We start from the raw sequence: 25,784 nt of genomic DNA on the forward strand, positions 1-25,784 counted from the left end.
ACTCTTCTGTTCCTCGGACGTCCCTTGCCGGTACCCGCCCTGGTGGACTCAGGAGCGGACGAGAACTTCATTGACGCCAAATTCGCTTCTCAGGTTGGCATTACTTTTGAACAATTACCCTCGCCCCTAAACGCTAACGCCTTAGATGGCCGCCACCTTGCCCTTATTACTCATCGTACCAAGCCCCTTGAATTAATTGTTTCTGGTAATCACCATGAGAAACTTCAGTTTCACGTCATCCAGTCTCCTCGTACCCCTCTGGTCCTGGGTTACCCCTGGCTCAAGCGGCACAACCCCCATTTCGACTGGTCGTCTGGCAAGGTGGTGAGTTGGAGCACCTTCTGTCATTCTACATGCCTTCAATCTGCACTGCCTCCAGCAGAGGGAGGTGTTCCCTCGCCCCAAGTACCCCCGACCTCTCCTTGGTTCCCCCAGCCTATCATGACCTAGGGGAGGTGTTTAGCAAGTGTCCTGCGCTCACCCTGCCCCCTCATCACCCCTATGACTGTCCCATTGATCTCCTCCCCGGCGCCCCCTTGCCCAGTAGTCGCCTGTATAACTTGTCCCGGCCTGAGAGGGAGGCCATGGAGAAGTATATCAAAGATTCTCTTTCGGCTGGCCTCATAAGACCCTCCTCCTCCCCTGTTGGTGCTGGCTTCTTTTTTGTCTCCAAAAAGGACAAGTCTCTTTGTCCTTGTATCGACTTCAGGGGTCTCAACAACATAACGATCAATAACAAGTATGCCCTGCCCCTCATCAGTTCCGCATTCGAGCCACTGCAGGGCGCTACAGTCTTCTCGAAATTGGACCTACGCAATGCCTACCACCTGGTGCGCATCCGTGAAGGGGATGAGTGGAAGACTGCTTTTAACACCCCCCTCGGCCATTTTGAATACCTGGTCATGCCCTTCGGTCTCTCTAATGCCCCTGCAGTGTTCCAGAACCTCGTAAATGACGTCCTCCGGGACTTTCTCAACCGCTCTGTTTTGGTCTATCTGGACGACATACTTATTTTTTCTCGGAACGAGGAGGAGCACTGCCAGCACGTCCGACAAGTTCTTCAGCGGCTGTTGGAGAACAAACTATATGTAAAGGCCGAGAAGTGCGAGTTCAGTGTCACCTCTGTATCCTTTCTTGGGTTCATCATAGCGGGCGGACAAGTGAGAACCTGCCCCGAGAAGGTCAGTGCGGTGACAGACTGGCCCATCCCCAATTCCCGCAAGAAACTGCAGCAGTTTCTGGGGTTTGCAAACTTCTACCGGAGGTTCATCCGGAACTACAGCAGGGTTGTAGCCCCTCTCACTCGTCTCACCTCTCCTGCCCTCCCATTTGCCTGGTCACCCGAGGCAGAGACTGCCTTCTCAGAGCTAAAAAGACTTTTCTCGTCTGCCCCCATTCTCATCCAACCCGACCCCTCCAGGCAATTCATCGTGGAGGTCGATGCGTCTGACACGGGGGTGGGGGCGGTCCTGTCCCAGCGCTCTGCCTCTGACGAGAAGATTCACCCCTGCGCGTTTTTCTCTCTGCGGCTGGCACCTGCTGAGCGCAACTATGATGTGGGTAACAAAGAGTTGTTGGCTGTAAAATTGGCGTTGGAGGAATGGGGCCACTGGCTTGAGGGGGCTAACAACCGTTCGTGGTTTGGACTGACCACAAGAACTTGTCCTACATCCAGGCAGCGAAGCGCCTTAATTCCCGCCAAGCCCGATGGTCCCTGTTTTTTGGGCGTTTCAATTTCACCCTCACTTACCGTCCGGGTTCCCGTAACGTCAATCCTGACGCCCTCTCTCGTCAGTTCAACCCTGTGGACGCACCGGCTTCCCCTGACACTATCCTATCCCCTTCTTGCCTCAGGATCGCTGCCGTCACCTGGGGGATCGAGTCTCTCATCCGGGAGGCCCAAGTCACCGAACCGGATCCGGGTAACGGTCCTCCTAACCGTCTCTTCGTCCCCAGTGCGGTTCGCTCCCAAGTTTTGGTGTGGGACCACACATCGCGCTTTGCCTGTCACCCTGGCGTGGTCCGCACCCTGTCCCTCCTGAAGAGGTACTTTTGGTGGCCAGCGATGGACGCTGACACTCGGGCATTCGTGCTTGCCTGCACGGTTTGTGCTCGGGCCAAGTCCTCCCATCAAGCTCCTGCTGGTCTGCTACGTCCCCTTCCCGTTCCTGGTCAGCCCTGGTCTCACATTGGCCTGGACTTTGTGACCGGTCTTCCTCCCTCTAGGGGCCACACTGTGATACTCACGGTGGTGGACAGATTTTCAAAGGCAGTTCACTTCATTGCCCTCCCCAAGCTCCCCACTGCCACAGAGACTGCCCGGCTGCTTGTGCAGCATGTCGTCCGCCTCCACGGGATTCCTACTGACCTCGTCTCCGACCGTGGCCCCCAATTCATCTCCCAAGTTTGGAAGGCTTTCTGCCGAGCACTTGGAGCCTCTGTCAGCCTGTCTTCAGGATTCCAACCTCAGACGAATGGGCAGGCTGAGAGGGCTAACCAGGACCTAGGGACCGCACTTCGTTGTGTGGCTGCGTGCAACCCCTCTGCATGGAGCGACCATCTCTCTTGGATTGAATATGCCCACAATTCCATGTCCTGCGCTGCCACCGGCATGTCCCCATTCGAGTGTTCCCTGGGGTACCACCCGCCGAGGAGGAGGATATCTCCGTCCCCTCGGTTCAACACCATCTCCGCCGTTGCCGCAAGATGTGGAGGGTCGCACGCTCCGCTCTGCTGCGCTCCGCCGAGCAGAACCGGCGCATTGCCGACCACCACCGGGCTCCCGCTCCTGCCTATCGGGTGGGCCAACAGGTGTGGCTGTCCTCAAAGGATCTGCCCTTAAAGACTGGCTCCAAGAAGCTAACCCCCCGTTTTGTTGGTCCCTTCCCCATTGTTTCCATCGTCAACCCCTCAGCTGTCACACTCAAGCTGCCTCCAGCCAAAAAAAAAAACGTTACTAAACTTCAAAAAGCATGTCTTTTATTTTTTAGAGCTCAGTAGGTGGCGCTCTCGGAATAAAAATGAAGCAAACTAGATTTTTAAATAGTTCAGAAACCAAGTGTATAGTGCGCCCTCTATTGGTCAATGGATATAATGACATTGCTCCAAGAAGCCTTATCAGCCCATCACTGCAGTATTCTCAAAATGTTGTTTTGTTTACCACGTGGTTTCCCCTCAATATTTTTACTGAATAAGATTTTTTTATTCATTTCTTTACGGACATTAATGTACATTTTTTAATCTCCAGATATTAGTATATTGTGATTCACATACAACTTAAGTTAATCGCTCATACAATCCAGATCCCTAAACAAAAGCACACCGGTTAGCTAAACTAAATAAGTAGTTATGAAAATTGGATGAAAAAGAAGTCACTAAAAACTACTTTTTCGCCATCACTACTGGAGAATATCACTCCTCCTTTTAGGCTTAAGGTTTGAGAACTGCCTCGTCGGAATAACGAGAGATGGGAATATTGAGACGTATATATATCTCCGGATTTCAAATGTCACAATATACGAATATCTTGAGATACTGATATTACGAGATAAAAACATGACATTCAATTTACCTCCAGGGCTCCATATCCATCTAAATGCATCTAAAAATAAATATTTATTTACACAATATTTAATTTTAATGGCTATCAATATCAAATTTAAATGATTTATTTTATTTTATGGATATTTGATGCTGATTCGTAGATATCTTATCTCAGCACTGACTGCAGCAAGGTCACCCAAAATAAACATGTTGATCAGCCCAAATCTGAAATCCGTTTTATTTTTTGACATCTTTTATCTCGTCCTCTCCTGATCACAATCTATTCTGGCCCATCACGCAACATCGTCGCCAGAAAACCTCAGCGTCGTTTTTGATTTATCACCAACTTTTGCAACCAGAGAAAAATGGACCAACAATCAATTCAACACCACCTGCCCTCATTCATATCCATTTTTACCTTGTCTGTGCAGATTTCCCTCAAACTCCAGAGACTCGTGGACTCATTACTTACAACAGATGACCTCATATCACCCCAGACTTCTGATAAAGGTTTTTGTTTGCGTCTTCCCTTACATTTGCCTCTTTTGCTTTTGTTAGAAAACTATAATTTTTTATCTACTAAACTATTCCTTAAGGCTAGACATGGGCAAAGTGTGGTCCAGGGACCACATTTGACTCCATTTATCTGGCCCTCATGCTGAAAACTCAGACAGATCATGTAGCAACTGTTTTAATTGGGTATATATTTCATAATTCATTACAAGTTGAACTCAAGGGTATTTTTCCGGACTTTTGTATGTTTCTTATGGTCATTTTTGCAGGTATTTATTGCAAGTCAAAAAGGTTTAAGCAAATATTTTTAAATATATATTTTTAAGTGATATAAAATAATTAATTAAGTTTATTTAGCTTGTTTATTAGATTTATTTTAGTAAAAAATATATATATATATTTTAATTGTTTCCTATTCCTATATCCTATCCTTTTCCATCTTTTATTTTATGCGTTATGGCCCCTCACCACAGTCACTGTGTAAGATGTGGCCCTCAAGGAAATTTTATTTCCCATCATTGCAGACCTTGGAAAGGTATGGCCAGGGGGCCACTTAACGGCCATTTAACTTTATTTATACAACCCCCTTTTAGTCTTGAGTGCAACTATAAAACTGATCATGTAGAAATGTTTTTATAAAATTTCATTTTGTAAAAAACAAACATTATCCATGACTTGTCTATATTCTATGGTAATCTGTGTATCCTTTTTCCTTCACGTTATTTCCTTTTATCTATGTTCTTTATACTTACACTTTTACATCCCTTGCACGTTGTTCTTTTGTTTGCCCTTTGTTCTTGATTTTAGAAAACTTGCTGTATCTTCTATTTTCTACTGTGTACCCAAAGGAGATCTCCAGAGGGATAAATAAAGTCTATCTAGTTCGGCAAAAAAAATAATCTTTGTTATAAGAAAATGTTCTTTTTTTAATCTTCTTTCAATCATCCTTTAGGAAGTATATATTTAAAGTATATTGAAAACAAATGAGAAATTTGTCTTCCATTTTTTATGTTTGTAACTAATTGAATGATAAATTAAGCAAATTAATAAATGTACCATAAAATGTCAAAAGCTGTTGGTATGTGATGTAATTTAAAGTGTTTAAAAAATTCCAGTTACCTTCACAGCTCAAAAAAACACAGATGTTCATTTATAATTATAATCAAATAGTATGGAGGTCGTTTTCTATAGAAGGTAGTTTTGTTTCTTTAAAAAGAAATTGTGTCAATAAAAAGAAATGTTGTATTTACGTTTGATGGCGTTACAGATTAACCAAAGTACATTAATAAAACCTGTCGTCCGTCTGTCGGTGCCCTATGATGTCCATGATGCCCCGACTTTGTAATAGCTTGGATCAGCTCCAGCACTCTGACACCCCGGCATACTGGGAACGAGCAGCAGATGCTGGAATAATTATTGTAATATCTGAGGCCAAAGATCTCCCGTTAGTGAGGAGCTCAGTCATCCGGCGGAGACTCAGAGAAGAGTTCTAGTCAAGAGATTTAGTCGAGGTATTTTTTGCATCAAAGTCGAACATCTTTAAAGTGGATAATAACGTTTCCCGGTGTCGGCTCGAGCGAAAGGTGACGAAGGATTATCTGATGCTCAATAATGTGCATCATCATCCGCCAGGGCTGCAGGAAAGGGGGGAGAAAAAACAGATGCTTTGCCCAAAACTGTGGCACTGGAATGAAGCGATCAGACGACTAAACTTCACCCTCATGACTCGTCATTAATCAAGTGCAGATGACAGAAATGACTGTTGTGTTTTTTGGCTTTTGAATAATACAGTTGATTTTCAGAACCGAGGCTGGAACAAAATCAAATCGATAGAATCCGCAGCTAGAAAACAAAAATCACGTCGAAGGGTTTTCAAAGAGAGAGATTGAAAAACAGCTTTTACTGTTCCTTCTCCTCGTCAGGGACGACACTTATGGATTCAAGCCTTCTTATTTCTGCACATGACATATTCATGATCTGCTACACGACCAGTGATGCACATTATTAGCAAAAGCAACTGCGGTCCGTCAGTGTCCATCAAACATCCGTGGCAGTCGAGTGAAGTGAAACATTTGGAGTCTCTCGGGTGAAGACATGGACAGTTCTTTGCAGGATCTACATAGAAGAGATGATCCACAGATGCTCACTTTGCGAGAAAAGAAAATCAACACCCACATGATGGAAACCTCCCCTCTGAGGGGAACCTTACGATGACTCAACAGTGCCACCTCCCGTTGGAATCTATATCGCCAGTTTAGAATATATTGGAAAACTTGCATTTTTTAAAAATCTGTCATTTTTGACAAATTGAAAATTTGACTATTATTTGCACTTATCACAAACATTTAAGTTGATTTTAAACATGGCAAAAGTACTTTAATTAGTGATGTAATTGTGTCCTTTAATGTAATAACTTAAATACAAAAAATTTGCACAAGATTTTGTTGGAAAAGAAAAAGTCAAACCTGAGTTTTTAGGGATTAGAATCTTTAAAATCTGACATTTCTTTGTATTTCTTTGGATGAATGAATTGAGAAATCCATGTAGTCATTCTGAAACAAATTGAAATTATATTTGGGTTTTATCTGCACTTATTTTTAACCCTTTAAAGTCGATTAACAAAAATATTTTACAGCATTTTCAAGTTTTTCATATATTAAATTCAGATTTAAAAAAAAAGTTGAACCAAAAATAGAATAATTCTTTGTATTTATTTGTACCACTAAACGATGGCACATACATTTATTTCAAAATAAAGCTAAATAAGTGGCAAGTTTCACAAACAGACATTGTTTCAAAAATAAATCAATACAATCTTGCTTAAAACCATCGACAACAATGTTCTTATGACAACCGTTTATATGTAGCTTTTAAATAACATGTTTATTTACACAAGCTTAATGCATTCACTTCAAAAAAATGTCCAACATGTTTTAAGTTATAAGTTTCTCAATTACTCAGATACTTCAAATGCTGAAAAAACAAAGTTAAGGAAAAAATGATAACTTAATAGAGAGAGAAAAACTACTTAACTTAGAGAGGGTGGAAAAAGTGATTAAAACACAAGATCACGTCTTTGTTTTCGACGGGTGTCTATACATTCTTGCGAGGAAATATCGCTCGGCCGACTCCTTCCTGCTGGATTTTGGCTTCACAACTTGCACATTAGCGAAGACAGCCGACAGCTTATCCTGCAGCCTCTTAGCCAGGATGCCGTCCCAGTATTTACACAACAGCGAGCCGCCTGGAAGCAGCACCTTCTCGGCCAGCTCTACCACCGACAGGCAAAGATTGATAAGGTTCTCGTGGTCCATGGCGTGGAAACCGCTGGCGTTCGGCGCCATGTCGCTCAGGATAACGTGAGCCACGCCCTTTGGAAGAAGCTCCTGCAGTTTGGCGTGAGTGACGGGATCGGTGATGTTGTGAAAGGGAAGGAAGTGGGCACCGTCCAGAGGCGACATGTGCAGCAGATCCAATCCAATGACTGTACCCTTTGGCAATGTAGCATCTGTGATACAAGAAGGGTTGAACGTTAAAGTTTAGATCACTTTTAAATCAATACATTTGATTGCTATTATTATGATGATGAAATGCTTAAAGATTGATATACTTAAATGGCTGAAAGAACAGGATGGAATAAGTGATGATCCGATCCCGTTATCGGGAATCGGTCCGATCCAGCCTTTCAGAGTAGGATCAGGTAGCGGTGTAAAGGGTCCGAACACCCGTCAGGATGCTTACAACCGAAGCGCTTGCAGTGTGGATATGTGATAAAGAAGCTGATGATTCCAAAAGATCAAGCATTTTTCTAAAAAATAAAATAAAACTAGAAAGATTGACAAAACGAAGCAGGTAACTTTGCCGACCATTCTGCGGATTCGGGACAAACTTCCAGCCGAATCCCTGAAGGCGTAAAACAATTGCAGAAAATGTGCTTGAATTTATTTAATTCAAACAGTCCTTCAAATGGTTCAGAATGAGGAGCTTAATCCTCTTTTGAATATTTACAACCAGAGCCCTGTCTGTCCTCCGGTAAATATTTTCATGTTAGGGATGCAAACAAAGAAATGAAACAAGCGAGAAAGAATGAAGAGGGCAAGATGGAGTGCAGTTTGGAGTTACTTTAAGTTGGTTTTATGTTGACAAAGACGCCATTGACGGACGAACCACATCGATATTTATAAATATATATACTGTATATTTGAACTGACTGCGCCTGTTAAGCCGTGCTCACAGCAGCGGCTCGGCTGCAGTGTTGCTGTGTGCGGATGTTGGGAGGGGAAATGCATCCACAGGATAAAACTCTACTAACTTTATTAAGTATCTAGAGAAGAATCAGGAGAAAGAATATAAGCAGATCCTTGAAACAAGAAAGACGGAACAAACTAAGCAGTTAACTTTGCTGTTCTGTAGAGACGAGAGAAACTTTCAGTCGACTGCATAAAAGCCAACAATAACACACGTTCTTGTTAGTGTTAATGTTGACTTTCTGTCTCATACAATAAAAAGCAAGTTTGTGTTTAACACTGCTTGAATAAACGCTGACAGCGCGGAGTTCTGTATGTGTGTGACGTCAGCACTAAATTTTAATTTCACAAAATTCAGGAAGATCGATGATGACATATAAATACATTTAACAAGTTTAGTTTAGTCATAACACTGTTAAATGCTTGACTAACTTACTTTTAAATCGTTTCAAATCAGATCAAATGATTGAACACAGACAGATACTGGATATTGTATGTTACTCCAGGTTGTTTGAGATATAAACACACTTTTTAATATAAGTTAAAATTTGTTGTTCATATTCTGAGCAGCACTTTCCCATTTGATTACAGAAAGTATTTTCTCATTACTTACAAACCCATAAAAAAGTGTTGTTTCTTAAAAAAAACAATATATAGTTGTTCCTACAGTATCGCAATATATCGTATCGTCACATGAACACACAGCCTTATTCCAAAGTATGGTATTCTTCTGTTCAGGAATGTATTTTTTATGCCGCCGCGATAAATGTCTCTAATGTCGCAGATGACAGATGAGTGTAATATTTAGATATTTTCTATTCAGAATATGTTTCATAAGCTACCAAAATGTTATTCCCTCAAGTGAGCCCAGAATAAATCTTTGATTATGAAATAGGATTTGCAATTTTTCTTTATACCATTAGACAGCATTTTATGTTACGTAGACAGTAGATAAAACCTATTCAGAGGGAAATTCAGTTCCACAGAAAAAAATTGTCGCTTATCAATCAATCGATCGATCATCTTTTTCTCCAAAAATGTAATTTTATTTTTTTTGCATTTTTGTGTTGCTGGTATACAGTTACATGTGCTGTTTTCCTTTTTTCTTTGGCAGGTTATAGTGTAGACAGCGTTTACAACTGTATTTGCTTTATATTCCCAAAATGCAGGTAAACATTTATAATAATAATAATATGTTTGATTTAAAAGCGCCTTTCTGGGCACCAAAGGTCGCTTCACAAAGAAAACAATAAAATAACACAATGCAATAAAAATAAGAAATACAATACAACCAGAAGGCTGCAGCGTAAAAGCAACTCAAACCACGGTGTTAGCAACAGAATGAAATGGGTTATGCGATGTGGATTATGTGCGGAACAGGTGATTTTATAGGTTTGATTTTAAGAGGGGGAGGGAGTCGCAGCTGAGGGGGGCTGATGGAACAGACTTTCAGAGTTTTGGAGCTGAGCGACTGAAGGCTTGGTACCCCATGGTGCTGAGGAGGGCAGATGGTATAGAGAGGTGGATGGAAGAGGTGGAACCGAGAGAGAGCGAGTCAGAATGTTAGTTGCGCTGCGTGTTGGAGGTCAGGCAGGTATGGAGGGGCGAAGGTTGTGGATGGAATTGAAAGTGTACAGGAGGGAGTTGGCTTTGCATGAAAAAGGTAGAGCTGGGTGTCAGTGGAAATGTATGGTAGGTTATGAAGAGGAGGGGTCCCAGGACAGAGCCCTGGGGCACACCTGCAGTGACAGGGGAGCGGTCGAAATTGAATAATTTCAGTTGTGTGATGTACGAGCAGTCGGTGAGGTACGAGTGGAACCATTTGAGGGGAGTGTGGGATGAAGAGGGAGCGGAGTATTTAAATAAGTACCAACTTTGTAATTGCATATGTAGTCATTTTTTGCTTTTTTTTTAAAATAGAAAGCATGATGGTATAATCTCACAATAGGGCAAGAAAGTTCTTATTTTAACACTGGTATCGGTAGATACGCAAAGCCCTGGAATCAGGAGCATAAAAGTCGTGAAATACATCATCATTTATAAAAGGTGTAACATTGACATTTTTATTATTTTATAGACAGAAGGTACAGTATAATATATTTACACTATTAAGCGTTTATTTTGTGACACTTGTTCCAGAAAGAATGTTGATTATTTTTCAACTTCCAGCTCACCTGACCCCGCTGAGTTGACCCTCTGGACGGCCACCTGGCTCCAGGCTCCCGGCGCGGCACCGCAGTCCACGACGCTGCTCCCGGGCTGCAGGAGCCTGAACTTGTCGTCGATTTCCAGCAGCTTGAAGGCGCTTCTGCAGCGGAAGTTCTGGGCACGGGACGCCTTGACATACGGGTCGCTGAGCTGCCGCCGCAACCACTGTTGTTCTGCGGGGGTCTTTGCCCTCAGGAGAGCCGGCGAGGAGTGAAGAAGCCTCCGCTGACAGAACCTCCATAACATCGCTGTTGTCACAGAGGACATGTGTCTACTGCGCAAGCGCAGTAAGTCCCGCCAAGGAACTGTTTGCTCCGCCAATTCATGTCCCCTTTAAACACAATATAAGCAGTTCCGTCCGGCTTCTATAAAGTATGAGTTGCTTAAATATTACTGAATTTTTTTTATTATTATTTAAGCAGTCCCAATTAAAATAAACGTATTTTAAATAATTGAAGGATTTTTTTTAACTTTTTAATGTACTGTATAAAATAAAATATTAATATAAAAAAAATTTAATCGATATTTATTTTGGTAATTAAAGCAAAAATGACTATTTATTAGCATGTTTTATTTCCAAAATCAATAATTTGGACCACACATGTTTATTGGTTGAATTACTAATTGTCTTTTTTTTTCTCAAACTTTTACGTTTTATAAAAAAGTTTATATAATTGTAATGTATTTTGTTTAAATATACCTGATTTTTCGTTTAAACGTCTTTTTAGTTACTTTTAATGCTGTCTTGAACCGCGTCCACTCGAACGCCTCTGTTTTCTAGCCGGTGTGTTTTCGGCGTAACACTAGGCATAATGAGCCATGTGACAGTAAAACCAGAGTTTATAGCCGAAAAGAAACAGGTGACGCTTTCTAAAAAAAAATCAAAAAATTGATCCGATTGTGTTATATTTATGTAGTTTTTGATTATTTGTACGTCTTTATCAGACTGAGCAGATGTCGACCTCCAAGCTGCTGACGTTGGTTCTGGTGGTCCAGCCGACCAGGGTCCTGCTGGGCATGAAGAAAAGAGGGTTTGGAGAAGGAAAGTGGAATGGTTTTGGAGGAAAAGTGCAACCTGGAGAAACGATCGAGCAGGCGGCGAGGAGGTGATCTGTCAATGAAAGTGTTGCAGTGGTTATAACAATAATAATAATAATCCAAATAAAAGTTAATTCAACAAAATAATATTCAATTTCCCCTCATTTAACCTTGTAAAACCAGAGATAATCCACCGTCAAACTGCGTAGAAAATTGAATTCTTGCGTTTAAAACATCCTGGACACAGTTCTTTTGAAGAGTTCATCTTGTGACTCTTAAAACCGTGATAACATTCATTTTTCAAGCTGTCATCCAGTGTGTCTCTTTTGAGTCTCATGTCATCTATTTATTTAAAATCTATTTGAACTTTCAGTTCTTTCAGTAGTTTATATTTTTCTGATTTATTTTAAATATATAGTTATTTACTGAAAGGGAAAATAAAACTTTCTCAGATTTAAAATAATTGTATTCTATATATGTTGCATCCATGTTGTGTTTTGCATATTGTATCACCTTTTGACCATTTTTTAAGTATTCATTTTAAATGTAATTATATTAAAGTATTTACTGTAGGTTGCTTTTATTTCTGATATTTTTCATATCTGGTTGTTTACTAAAGAAAAATGACATTTTCTCCATTTAAAAATAAAAACATTTTATATATAACAGCCCAATTATTTTTTATTATTTTGTATCACCATCTGACTATTATGCATTTAATTAACTCATTTTTAATCGTTTCTGTATTGTGTACAAATGTATCTTTTTAATAATTTTGATAGCTTTGATTTGTTTTTCCTATCTGGTTATTTACAAAAGAAAAGTAACCCTTTCTCCATTAAATAAAGAAAATGTAATTTATAATATGCACATTATTTTTTTCTTCTTTTAAATATGTTATCAGATTTTTACCCCTACTTATTAAAATGTTGTTTATGAATGATTTCAATGAAACACAATTTCAACTTCTTTTAAAGGTTCCACTGTTGGAATTTCTCAGAATTCACCAATCTTGTCCTCTTGGTCTTACTCTTCCCTTTTGTTTTTCTAGAGAGCTGTTGGAAGAAAGTGGTCTCACCGTGGATACTCTAGATAAAGTGGGAAATATCAAGTTTGAATTTGTCGGGGAAACGCAACTCATGGACGTCCATGTCTTTAGAGCGGACGCGTACAACGGAGAACCGACCGAGTCTGAAGGTATGTAGACTAAGAAGATTTGTTTTGATACAGTATATGAGATTCTTTTTTCTTGTGGCGAGGGAATTTAAAACTTTATTGACATTGACTTTACTTGTAAATCAAGTAAAGGTTGTTTTTTTCCCCCCAAAACAGAGGCTTGAGTGAAAAGGAAAAGCAGGAATGTGACTTTACTGAGGGGCAGGAATTTATTAGAGTGGTCTTAGCAGAGCAATGCAAACACAGACGGGCAGGAAACCCCCCAACAAACTGGAAACAGAACCTATTCAAGTTTCCTGGGATACACAGAAACATTTTTAAATGCTCAGATTTTAAGATGATAAAAAGAGTCGTGTTTGACTAGATTGATTGTGAAGTGTTTTTTACTGAACTCTTAATAACTACATCAGCAGAAGAAAGGTCTTACAGTTGAAGAGAAGATGTGATCAACAACCAGAAGAATTACAAAAAGTCTTTCCCCTTTTTGTGCCGCGACCCTCATAATGCCTCGCCATCAAATCATAGATTTGTCAAACTTCCCTCATCAAAGTAAAGCGGAGTGTAATCCGTTTCCCTCCGACGATGTTATCTGTTCTAAAGTTTTTTCTTGTCGACGATTTAATTCCTTTAATGACAAAACCCGGCGAGTCGTGACTGCGATGAATCAGAAGTGACACGGAAATAATGTGATTAATGAATTCAAAGAGAATGACTTCTGTGAGATCAGGGCCGATGATTAATCTGCGTCTCCTTCCCCCGTTGTTCTCGCAGAGATGAGGCCGCAGTGGTTTGATCGCGACAAGATTCCGTTCGGTCAGATGTGGGCCGACGACGCTCTCTGGTTCCCCATGTTGCTCCAGCGAAAAAAGTTTGTCGGCTACTTCAAGTTCCAGGGTCACGACGTGATCCTCGGTCACACGCTGGAGGAGGTGACGGAGGTGTAGAGACGACGAGCTGCTCCATTTGTTTTTACAGTTCGTGTTTTGTTTTAATTATAAAAGCCATGAAAGAGAGAATCTCGTCGGATCGTAGCGTAGCTGCCATGTTCTTCACATTCCTTCGCACCATTTAAATGTTTTAGTTACCTTTGTTTAAAGTGTCTTTGTTACGTTTTCTACGTTTACAAATCGTTATGTAACGAAGTTGAATCGTGCCAAATAAAGGCGTGTAATGTTGAAACTGTCTTACGACATTCCATTTGTACGGTGTGATGAAGTCAGTTGTAAGAAGTCAATAATATTTAACTGGAACAAAATGTCTTATTTAATGAGGAAATACGTATACCAACACTTTATGTTACGCCTTTTTAGTTAAATCTAAAACATGATACATTAACAAAAGAATCACATTATGTATTATTTTATAATTTAATTATAGGTATAAAACACTGGATAGGTAACCTGTCATAGGGTGTATTATAAACTCCAGACTATGAGCAGCTATTTGTGTCATACATTCTGAAGGTTATTTAATGATGCACCTCTAGGAGGCGCTCTAAAAGGAAGCGTAAATGTGACGCATCCATGTGATTTTGTTTAGAACTGTCAATTGTCCATTAGGCACATCCTCAAGATGAAGAACACAATTAAAAGGCTAGTCTGAAAGTTGAAAAATAATCAATATTACTGATAGTATTACTTGAACAAATTGAGAACCGAGACCGTTGTGTGTTTTAGTGTGTAAGAAGATGTGGCTGTTGAAGAAGGAAATAAAATTAAAAATCTGCACCAAACTTGGCATCAATAAATCGATTGTGAGATATTGGTGACGGCAGCGTAAATAACTGTCTTGTGGCAAAAAGACAACAAATTTGAAGGAAATCAATGGCTCGAACTTGTCAAAGACTGTAAATGTATCTCGCCTATTTACTGCTGTGTTTCAAGCACTTTTTTGAAATGCTTTTTCTTTATTAAAAAACAATAACTGTAATTCTGTGTTATTATCACATTTTTATTTTTTATTTTTATCAAATGTGTGTGACTTGTAGAAAGGTGCAGCCTTCATACGCTTTCTTCTCAGTTGGTGCAGCTTATATTAAGGCAGAGGTGGGCGTTAAAATGTTCTCAGGGCCACATTATATACTGCTTTGAGGGGCCATTAAGCAAAAAAAAACAAAACAGGAGTGAAAAGTCTAAATGGGAAAACTAAACAAATAAAAGAAAGCGTTACTAAAACTTGAATAAAATGAAGCTATTGGATTTTTTTTTTATAATGGCAAATAAAAATCTGATATAAAACCACTTCTATTCAAAATGTTGACTGTATATTCAAATTAATCATAAAATGGTCATGAATATTACTAATACAGGGGGGAAAAAAGCCTAAATATCCATATTAAGATTTAAAATAGAGTTTCTACATAATCTTCACCCAGCAGGGGCCACATAAATTCAGTCAAAGGGCCGCATGTGGCCCCTGGGCCACTTTGCCCAGGTCTGTATGATGTGATTTTATTATGTTATTTTGTTACAATGCTAATACTAAACATGGGCCTTCATTTGGTCTATGAAAGACTTTAAATCAGTTTCGTATGCATGTGAAATATCTTTGTGACAACGACACAATGTGTATTGGATATAAAGCAGGATAAGAAGTAAATGTAAAACATAAATTGTTACATTTGTAACAGGTTGTAGGGATTTTGATCAAGTATAACATTGATCTTTTAATTCACTTCACTTTGTCTATTCATTACATTTCATGTCTATGGTTTTAATCAATATTTTGTTTTAAATAAAAACAAGAAAACATACATAATAGACAAGTATTCACTTTATTTATATTGTTAAATCATTTGCAAGTTTGCATCAAAACAATATTTACAATATGTACATCAAGTTCCTCGAGTGTGTATATGAAATAGTTTTGCCAAGTTGAAAATACTCGCAAAACTGTAGCGTTGCAAGTAACACTTGTACAAAATTTAAAGGCTTATTTGAAGTGTAAAAGTGAGTGACAATTGTTTATGAAATGACACATTTTACCATCTTAAAATGTCTCGTGTTAAATTAAGTGTTTAAGTTTTTTATGTGATTAAACTACGTAGAAAAAAACATTTACGTCAGCAGTAAAATGGAGTGTTTTTATCAAGTTTTAGAGGAAATCTAAGACGGTTTAAGCAGCATAATTGGTCTATGAAAATGTAGTTTGTTGCTTGATATGAAAAATAGTATCAAAAACACAATGTGAACTACGACAAAGTACTTCATTAGCAGACAAAGCCATAGTGTTGGAATGCATCAAAATACTAGTTTCTGGTTCCAGGTCCCTTAGAATAAAACAACCATCAATCATGTTAATAGATGAGATGTCATTTAGAAATTATACAAAAATACATCGAGAGATGTTTGTTGGACAAGCGGGAGTTTCAGGATCTGGACGATTTTATTCCATTTTTGTCGCCAAACAGACATCCGAGCTTGGGCTGGAGTTCGTTCCAAACCTCGCCCATCTGTAGAAACGTGCGTTTTATCGTTGATATTTATTCAAACGAGGGAATCTTTGAAGTATATTTTCAATATATCATGCCGGTTACCTCGCGATGTCCTTGCACCTGAGAGTTGACAAAGGCTCCCAGGATGTGTGAAGTGATGGGAAGGTAGCTGAAGATGAGCTGAGTTTCTTGATGGAGGCAAAACAGCGAGAAATAATTACGCAACTCCATGGTCTGGATGGCGTTTTCTTGCTGCAAACGAAAGTAAGAAAAAAGGATAAGATGTTAAAATCTTTGAATAATATTCTCAATAAAGGAGCAGCACTGAAGGAGGGAAAATCACCTGAACTATTCGGGACTCCAGCTGGTCCACAGCCGCCTGCTCTTTCGGTTGCACCGTCGCACTCATCATCTGCCTCTTCATCACGCCATACTTGTGCAGGGCTCGCTGGTGCTCGTGCAGAACACCCTTCTCGTGCCGCTCACACAGATCCTGAAGAAAATATAATCTTCTAATCAATATACCATTTGGATTTATTTTGGATGCCAGCAAAGCCTTGTGTGAGCACTAGTGTTACTACATAAAACGATGCTAAATAATCTGATGTTTCTACAAATTTATTTTGTTTTAAAGGCTAAAAAACATGATGTCAGAGAATAAAATTGTATTAAATTACAGTTTTCTCTTCTTTTTTTCATCACCCTGTCTCTGAGCTCCCCTGGGTTTTGTTCTGCTTGAGGTTTCTGCGTGTTAACTGGACGTTTTCCCTTGCTACTGTAGCTCATATAGTTACATACTTATATATATATATATATATATATATATATATACTGTTAAGGGTCTCCTTGAAATGACGTAATGATTTAACACTTTAAATGAAATTTAATTTAATTGAATCTTGAGTTAATACATTTTTGTTCTCATACAGAAGCCATAAAATACAACAAGACAAATATTTTCTTCTAGATAACTAATACCGAAAAAATTAAACAAATAATTAAAAGGAGGTTTTAAGGAGATATATTACTGGGTGTGTTCAGTCCATATATGCCATGTCTGTGAGTGTGACCTTTGTTTTCCTGAGGCAGCAGGATGTTGACATGTGTTCCATGGTAGACAGAGGGCAGCCAATGTTTTTTTTTGTTTTTTTTATTCCCTCTTTGGATGAGGCCAAGGCTAACTTTTTGTCCAGGTTGCTCTTTCTGTAGTTCTTTGAACTTAAAATGTTGTAAAAAAAAAAAAAAAAGATCCTTAACTGACTAGATAAGATAATAGCTGAAAATAATTTAATATGAACCTCATCACAGATGTTAAAACAAGAAAAAGAGTTTGATTAAAAGAGGGGTAGGTGAACCTGAAAACTGTGGAACAATCTTCTTCTCCCTCTGCGTTGATAGAGTCTACTTAATCTTCTGGGACTCCTGTGTTTGTCTTATGTTTCTTGGCCTTTCAAAGTATATATTTTAACTTTTTATTGTATTTTGATTATTTGCTTTGTGACACTGGTCTAGAAAGACACTTTACAAATAACCTTTACTTACTTACTTACAATCAATGACAAGTTAGACTTTTAAAAATAGACGTCTGGATTTTTGTTAAATTATTTCAAGATAGCAAGGGCACAATGTTTTTGAACAAAAAAAGATACTTTATTCAAAAATAACCACATTTTTCAATCAAAATATTGTTTAAACAGAAAGCAGTGTAAAGTACTTGGATCTTGGACATTGGAAGTAGGTCATTTTTTTATGTTAGGGGGAAAAAAACAAACATTTATACGATTGTTTTATATTTTATTGGGCAGGTTTTATAGTGACACTGCTATGGCTAAAATTCTGTTCTCCTATAAACAAGAGACCAAGCCACATAGAAATAAATTTGTTTTTGAACAGCATAAGAGAGCATAGAGGAGTTGTGAGAGGTTGTTGAGTTTAATTGACGTATCAGCACTCGTTAAAACAATTATGTGGTGTTTTAAGTACTGTTCAACTTTTTTTTTTCTATTTTTTATCTCATACATTGTTTGCTATTTGGATCTAAAGGGAATTTTAAGTAGTAAAAACAGCTCCAGGAGAACATCCGACCTCACATTTAAACCTAAACTACCTAATAGACTGATGTAATGCTACATTCCAAAAATGTCACACCTCAAACCCGATTGACGAAAAGGAAGTATTTTTTTTATTTATGTACTGCTTATGACAGCGGAGTGACTATCAGGAAGATTTAAGACAAATAAAAAATCATTTTAAAACAGTAGTATATAGATTCTAAACTGTAAAGCTCACTTAAAATAGTAAGTAAGTAGGTAATTTTTATTTGTATAGCGCTTTTCCAGACCAGAGTCACAAAGCACTTAAACAATCAAAACAATACAATAAAGTATATATTTTAAAGATCAAGATAAAACTGATAACACAACATCAGTTCCAGAAAATCAAGGAAAAGCCTGAACAAATAGAAACGTCTTAAGATGTTTCTTAAAGGAGTCAGTAGATCATCAAACACAGAGAGAGAGGAAGATCGTTCCAAAGCTTAGGAACCTTAGTATGACCTTCATAAGGTTACAATGTTTTAATAACTCTAGGTATGATTGACATTTCAGGAACTCAAAGCACGTTCGTGAGCCAAGAGACCAAAAGGAAAAAAAATCCGGCTCACCTTGTACGACTGCAGCAAATCCAGGAACAAGTTCAGCTTCTCTACAACATCGTCTTCTTCCCGTCTGCCCTGAGGAGATTCGGTAAACAACGTTTGTTTCATCCTCAGATGTGTTGAGCGGGGAGAAGAGAAAGCGCGTGGGCGAAGAAAGTACCTGCTGAGCGGATTTGTCCGAGAGCACGGCAAACTCCACCGACAGACTCTTGAGGGCCTGACGCAGGGTCCCCCAGCTGCTCTGAGAGGAGGCCAAGGAGGGCAGGGACGACGTCTCCGAGCCCAGTGTGCTGCCGACGACACAGGGAATATTCAATCCAGGGGATCCATTTTAATGTCTTTAACACAATACAACGCGCAGCGGGCGCATCGACACAGAGAATTCAAAAGCCGTATATTTTCGGACTCCTGCAGCAAGAGAAGTTCCACTTTTACATTATTAGAATTTAATACCTGAGCTCTCGGCCAAACATGAGGAGATCACTCGCATTCTCCTTGGAGCGTTCGGCTATCTTCTCGGCTCTCTCCCGCAGCTTTGAGAAGCTGTTGTGAACATTTTTGATCAGCTCTCTGCTCATTGAAAACTGGGCTTGGATGTCTGAGGGGAGATATTCCTGCGAGGCAAATCCAAGAGCATAAAAGTTAGAAATGTGTGTCGTTTTTACTTGAGAGTTTGTTTCCTTTTGAAACAAGAAGGATCAAATCAGTTTATTAGTACATTCCAATAACTAACCATGGTTGCTGTTCAAACATCCCCAGATTTAGACGTACGTTTCCTTTCGGTGCCTTTTAAAAGGCAAGTTTGTTTCAAGGGAAAAAAAAAACATTATTTATTCCAATAAATGAAATGTAATCTTTTGATGCAGTGCACATTTCTAACATCAATCGAAGCATTTGTTTAAAAATAAGTTTTCAAACATTAATTTGACCAAATTGTCTTGATTTTTTATTAAAAGTAGTTTCTGATTCACACTTTGATTTCATTTTCAGCAATAAAGCTTTATTTTAAGTCATTTTCCTTGTCAATTCAACCAGTGGTGCAAATGATTAAAAAAGATCCCAAAATGGGATTATTACATGCAGCTCCACTGCTGTATTCACTGAGAGGGAGTGATACTAAGAGAGAGCAATTATACTTTTTTTTTTTTTAATGTGTGTTGTTTTATATTTGTCATGTATAACCATTTTGCTGCAATAAGGAAGTTTGTTATTGGAAATATGTTGAAAGTTGGAAGTCCATCTCACTTGGCTTATAATGACATTATCGTGTTATAAAGTTTAGAAATACTTTTGTCTTTAATGGTTATGGTATTTACAGTCAAAGACAGTTATAATGATTGAACTAACTTAATATTTATGATTTATTTTGTAGACCAAAAATAAATCAGAGTAACCTGTATATAATTGTGGTAAACAAGGGATTTATACTAAGTACAAAGATCTCCTTTAATGAAAATATATATATTGTTTATATTATCAGCCATTTGCAATTGTGCATTTTGACTTAAAGTGCAACTAATGTGTTGATTTAAGTGTATCTTAAATAGATGTTGGACCTCTATAGTAGTGATCAGTATGTGTCTGTTTGTACGAAACTCTCTTTTCATTGAAATATTTACATCAGAAAACGATCTTAAGCCCCGCCCACTGAAAACACTGTTTTTCTGGAGATTAAACCTTGTTTACTATGAACACACCCACTCTGCTGTGATTGGTCAAGCATCAAGGTTTGTCACTGCATGTCTGAATACATTTGGTGTGTAAATGTTTATGTTCATCAATAGAAATTAATTATGAAAACTCAAGATGAATTCATTTCATAGCTACTATAATATATATATATATATATACTATATATATTGCTAAAGAATGGATTATATGTGTGTTAAATGTGTCATTTGCTTCATCCATGGTCCAAATAAAATGCAAACCTTTGCCAGTGTTGCGATCCTGTTGGTCATGAACTCATCGCCTGTTTTCTTGTAAGAGTCGCGCAGTTTAATCTGAACGTCCTGATGAGCGAGAAGAAGAGAACGTAGGTTTTAGATGTGAAGGTGAAGACTCGGTTAAGGAAGTGCCGAAAAAATAAACCCACAGATCCGCTGAAAGTTAAAAAGGTCTTGACCAGCTCGTCCTCAGAGAAGAAGGGATGCCTCGCCACCAAGTTGATGAATCTGCAAAGGGCCCTTCGCCGTCCCTCGATGAACTCTCGCTCCGACACGGATGTCAAGACTGCAACATAAAGAACATTTAAAACAGCTTTTAAACAAGTAAATCCATTGTTTTTAGAATTTAAGATCCCTTGTGTTTATTCAAACATTCCTCCAACTACAGTATGCCATCGGAGACTTGTTTCACACTTTGCTAGTTTCCTTGTTTCTGTCAGGGAACAATATGTATTCACCCGCCGGTCCATGCTGGAGCCTGTTGTAATGCAGTACGTGGAGATAACTATTTATTCATTATCAGACTTGAAATCTTGACACCCGCCTTCACTTATTTTCATGCTGGGATTTAGAATATATCGTAATTTTATTCTATTTTTTTTTATACTCCAGCAACTAATGAGGAAAGTAAATTCTCAATCGTACGACCCATTTATATAATATTATGTAAAGATTATTAAGTGAATTAAAGATTTAATGAAAAAAAATACTAATTTAATGTGATACCATGGTGACCTTAAGTATTTAAAAATGTTATATATTAACAACCACCAAGTTATAAAGGTAATTGAATAAACTGTTGTATCCAATAAAATAAAATTGACCCCTATTCTTGTGAATTTTGGATTTATTTGAATATCACCATGTGCTGTTTTAGTAGTAGTAGTAGAAAGTTAATCAATGAATGATGTCCTGAAAATGTTTGAGTTAATTTGCTGAATATGAACGGGAGATTTACTTACCTCCCTTGAGCATTCTTTTCGGAGGAAGCGCTGGCACAACTCTGTATGCAAATCTCTGAAGCAGAATCTCATGGAAGACGTCGAAATCGCTGTAGCGCCGATAAACGGACATTTTGTAACGCTAAACAAGAAAAAACATTATTATCATTTGTACTTTCATGGTGTACCATTTGTTGTGGGTACGAGAAAAAAAATCAAATCAGCTGAAAGCCTGTTTTTAGACCATTAGGGGAAACTAATTGAAATGATTTCAAAATAATGAGGCGTAACCACTGTCTTAGTTTAAATCTTTAGAAATATTATAAATATTTATCTGAACCACCAACGACTTGCTCGGGCACATTGTAAAACATTAATCGACCCTTTTTTTCTATATATGAAGAGATAAATGAAAAAAAAAGATAAACATTGTTCGATGAAAGTGTTCATTTGTTAATGTTGTCGTGAGTTTTAACTTTTTATTTCCGATTATCTAACATGAAAAATAGCACTGATACATTGATTATATGATTAATTAATAACATATACATACATATTACCACTTAACTGTCCAGGAAACATTTACATTATATCATTATTATGATTCATTGTTTAGCTTCATGATATAAAAATGTATGTATGGGACAAACCCAGGAAAAGAAGACAACGATATTTATAAAAGTAAATATAAATATTTTTGCTTCACCGTTAAATATACACGTGTAAACATGCACACAGGTAAAGTTACGGAGGCCTTGAAGGGACATGTGAAATAATTTTTTGATGAGCATTCATTTATTTTTTCTTCTCTTAATTGTTGTTTCCATGTCCATTAAGGGGATCAGTGAGTAGATAGTGATGGATACTATGAACTAAATTAGGTAAATTGGCAATTTATAATCATAATGCAACTTTATTACTTATTACTGTCAAAGAAATGAACCACGAAAAGTAAAATACAGATTTTAGGAACAGCTAAATAAATGTTGTCAAGCTTTTCAGTGAAGAACAGCAAATAAGATGGTAAAATAAGTTTAAAAAAAATACTGTAGACATAGTTGGGAATCAAATTTTGTCACTTGTTTACAAATGTACTTTTGTAAAAAGCTGCGGAGAGTACTTTATGAATTTGTATTCATGTTAACTTCTGGTTATCCAATGTTTAAGATACAAATACAATCTCTGACTTCCAGAAAATTATATTTATATCATTTAATATAAAGTATAATACCTTGCTGGTAACTTGGTATTCCACATGTTTGAGAAACAGCCCTTTCTTCTCCGGTATGAGCTCCACCTGGACGGAGTCCGTGGCCAGCAGCTGGTCCAGCGTCTGCGACAGCGTCAGCACGTTCTCCTGAGCCGGCTGCATCCTCAGCGCGCCCAAGTCCTTCGGCTCGCCGAGCTGAGGTCTGGGCAGCTCTATCGGCACCGGCAGATTTCACAACACTGTTCCTTCATCAGCGCAAATAAACCCCAACAAAAACCCCCCTTATCTGATGAATTCCCCCGGTTGAAACCACTTTCCTGCATTTGTCCGATTGCCAATCTCATTCTTTTCATGCGCACATGTGATCTATCATTCTTTCCTTCCTTTGCATTCCAGGCGGATCGTGATGTGACTGCGATGTGCCCGCGACCAATCAAACAAAAGTTGTTTTGCAACAATGAGGCAGTTTGCGAGAAGCTGGCGGCCATGTTGGCCAAGATCAACAAGGATGACTTTAAATAATCTCTGAATGCTGAGTTGAAGCCATTTAAAGTCAGAAAAAAACAGCCACGCAAACCATAGAAACATATGATTTAAAAGGAGCTCAATCATGTTCAAAGTCTCACTGGCAGAAGTACTGAAACAATAAGTCAAACAGTACACAGTACATTCTTTTGCACATTCACCTGGAGATTGCACTTTGACCTCTACAAAAAGAAAAAACGCTCATCAAGCATAAATGTTTTGTGCTAACACTGTCATTTACCTTGTATGTAGTTCTCCAGGAGTTTGGGGCTTGGCTGCTTCCCCTGTTGTGCGATCGCGATCAAAGCCAGCGCTTTGTAGAGCGAAAGTTTGCTCAAGAAACCATCCGTGACATCCACGTGCTCACAAATCTGGAACCAACATAGACAACGATATGTTCTTTCATAATTAGTTTTAACTCTATTTCAGCCAAATAAATCGTATTTCAAACACAGGCCACAACTGAGAATTTTTTTAATTAAGTAAGTAAGTAAGTAATTTTTATTTGTATTGCGCTTTTCCAGACCAGGGTCACAAAGCGCTTAAACAATCAAAACAATATTCAATAAAGAATATACTTTAAAGGTCAAGATAACACTGAGAACAACACACGAGTTCCAGAAAATCAAGGAAAAGCCTGAACAAATAAAAACGTCTTAAGATATATTGTTATTAAATTATTTGTAACCTTTTGTGTCTCTATAAACAAAGAGGTAATTATTGAGGGATGCATTCAAAGTGTATAAGGGTTGGATAATTGGTGAAAAAAAAATGCTTAATCCAAAAATAAATTACTATTTTTAGTTTAAAGAAAAAGAAGGTTCTTTACATACAGTGTGTTGGGAAATTTTAGAGGAATATGTTGGAAACAATATTGTATAATAATATATATATAGTTTTCTTGCTTATTATTTCAGACAAAACATATATTTTGAAAATAAATAATAACAATGAACAACGTAAGCACTGCAGAATGGCTGCCTTGGTTTTTGCTTCCGATTTTCTTCTGCTTATTTTTATTCTTTCCCGACACCATAAAAAAAATAATATGTTGTGTTTACAACACTGGCAATAACAGTTTCTGAATTCTGAATATGTTTTATCCTAATTATAATCCAATGTAGTAATACAAGCAAGGTGTAAAATATTCCCTCAATAGAAATGTTTTTTCTAGTAAATTAGTTTATAAAGTTTATTTAAAATATTGATTGGTGCATGTCATGAAGAAAGTTAAATAATATTTTAAATTACACTTTACTTGCACTTTTAAATTGTTTTGGTATTTTTTGGGGTATTTTTTTCTTAAAATACATAGGTTTCATCCCTCAAAGAACAAACACAGTTTGTGTACAGAAGAAGCTTTTTCAACCAAATAATCATGTTACTTTCAAACATTCTGTTTATTAAAGCCATCTCAAAAATAAAAACGGATCATCTTACCTGATCCAACACCACCTTGGAGAGATCCGTTCTTTGTAAGAGCCTGTGAAAAACCTCCACTCTGACCTTTTCATCAGTTCTACATCTGATGGCTTCATGGACTTCTCTGTAATATGCAGGGACTGAGCCTGTAGTAAAGACAAGAAAATCATTTAAACTTTATTTAACAGGTTTATCAACATGTTAAATCCAGTGACAGACAATGAAATACATTTGAAAAAGTATTGTTTAAACACAATCAAAGAACCACAAACAACCTGTCATACGTAAACAGTAAATTCGAGTTAGATTTATTCTCTTTTCGTTCGACAAAATCCGCAGAAATCGTGCTTTTCTAAATCAGTTTGTGTACAGAAGAAGCTTTTTAAAAGTTTTCGGTATTCGATTAATCGGACTGGCGTCGATGTATCTTCTACGTGGGAATTTGGACTCGACGTCAACGCGACAGGCATTAAAAAAAAGGTAAATAGATGAAGTTATGTCAGGAGAAACGTCAAAAGTTGTGGCACTGTACCGTCATTCAGCTCTGCTGCCATGGTTGTTGAAGCTGTCATGTGAGCGCAGGAGCACCTCCATGTGATTTCCTGCCCAGAAAAAAAAGAAGAAGAAAAAAAAAAAAAAAAGCTCGAGTCATTTATTTCTTAAAGTTATAGGGAGCTCTGGTTAAAGTCCAGCAGTAAAACCCAGTGCGACCAACTATTAAATAACCATATATAAAGAATTCGAACTGTGCTCGTTTTTTATTTTTATTTATTATTTTTTGGTGGCGGTGGTAGCTATACATTTTCTAGACGTCTTCACTTATTTAGTTTGTTCTTTAAAAAAAAAAATTGCCTGTATTGTTTTTTTAAGAGTTACGTCTTTTTTTAATGTTTATGTTTATTGCTGTTGATAAAAGATGATGCGTT

General features: G+C 38.0%; 3 protein-coding genes across 3 annotated transcripts; 1 reads left to right on the forward strand and 2 right to left on the reverse strand.

The window, feature by feature from the left end:
• Nucleotides 1-6,841: 6,841 nt before the first annotated feature.
• On the reverse strand, nucleotides 6,842-10,757 carry mrm2 (mitochondrial rRNA methyltransferase 2). Its single transcript, XM_087809620.1, has 2 exons — nucleotides 10,478-10,757; nucleotides 6,842-7,564 (listed from the first exon to the last, which is right to left on the reverse strand). Exons 1-2 carry the CDS (start codon nucleotides 10,755-10,757, stop codon nucleotides 7,125-7,127), a joined length of 720 nt encoding a protein of 239 aa, XP_087665746.1. The 3' UTR covers nucleotides 6,842-7,124.
• Nucleotides 10,758-11,326: 569 nt separating this feature from the next.
• nudt1 (nudix (nucleoside diphosphate linked moiety X)-type motif 1) lies at nucleotides 11,327-14,457 on the forward strand. The gene is made up of 4 exons (XM_087808607.1): nucleotides 11,327-11,371; nucleotides 11,457-11,617; nucleotides 12,601-12,746; nucleotides 13,497-14,457. The coding sequence occupies exons 2-4, from the start codon at nucleotides 11,466-11,468 to the stop codon at nucleotides 13,667-13,669; spliced, it is 471 nt and encodes a 156-aa protein (XP_087664733.1). The 5' UTR covers nucleotides 11,327-11,371; nucleotides 11,457-11,465; the 3' UTR covers nucleotides 13,670-14,457.
• Nucleotides 14,458-15,572: 1,115 nt separating this feature from the next.
• snx8a (sorting nexin 8a) lies at nucleotides 15,573-25,412 on the reverse strand. Its single transcript, XM_087809621.1, has 14 exons — nucleotides 25,391-25,412; nucleotides 25,124-25,133; nucleotides 24,877-25,033; nucleotides 23,678-23,807; nucleotides 22,933-23,123; nucleotides 21,723-21,843; nucleotides 20,910-21,046; nucleotides 20,746-20,826; nucleotides 19,268-19,428; nucleotides 18,975-19,104; nucleotides 18,821-18,889; nucleotides 16,502-16,651; nucleotides 16,261-16,410; nucleotides 15,573-16,176 (listed from the first exon to the last, which is right to left on the reverse strand). The coding sequence occupies exons 1-14, from the start codon at nucleotides 25,410-25,412 to the stop codon at nucleotides 16,093-16,095; spliced, it is 1,593 nt and encodes a 530-aa protein (XP_087665747.1). The 3' UTR covers nucleotides 15,573-16,092.
• Between the last annotated feature and the right edge of the window lie 372 nt (nucleotides 25,413-25,784).

The sequence above is a fragment of the Callionymus lyra genome, chromosome 15 (assembly GCF_982586985.1).
Source record: "Callionymus lyra chromosome 15, fCalLyr1.hap1.1, whole genome shotgun sequence".
Classification (NCBI taxonomy): Eukaryota; Metazoa; Chordata; class Actinopteri; order Syngnathiformes; family Callionymidae; genus Callionymus; species Callionymus lyra.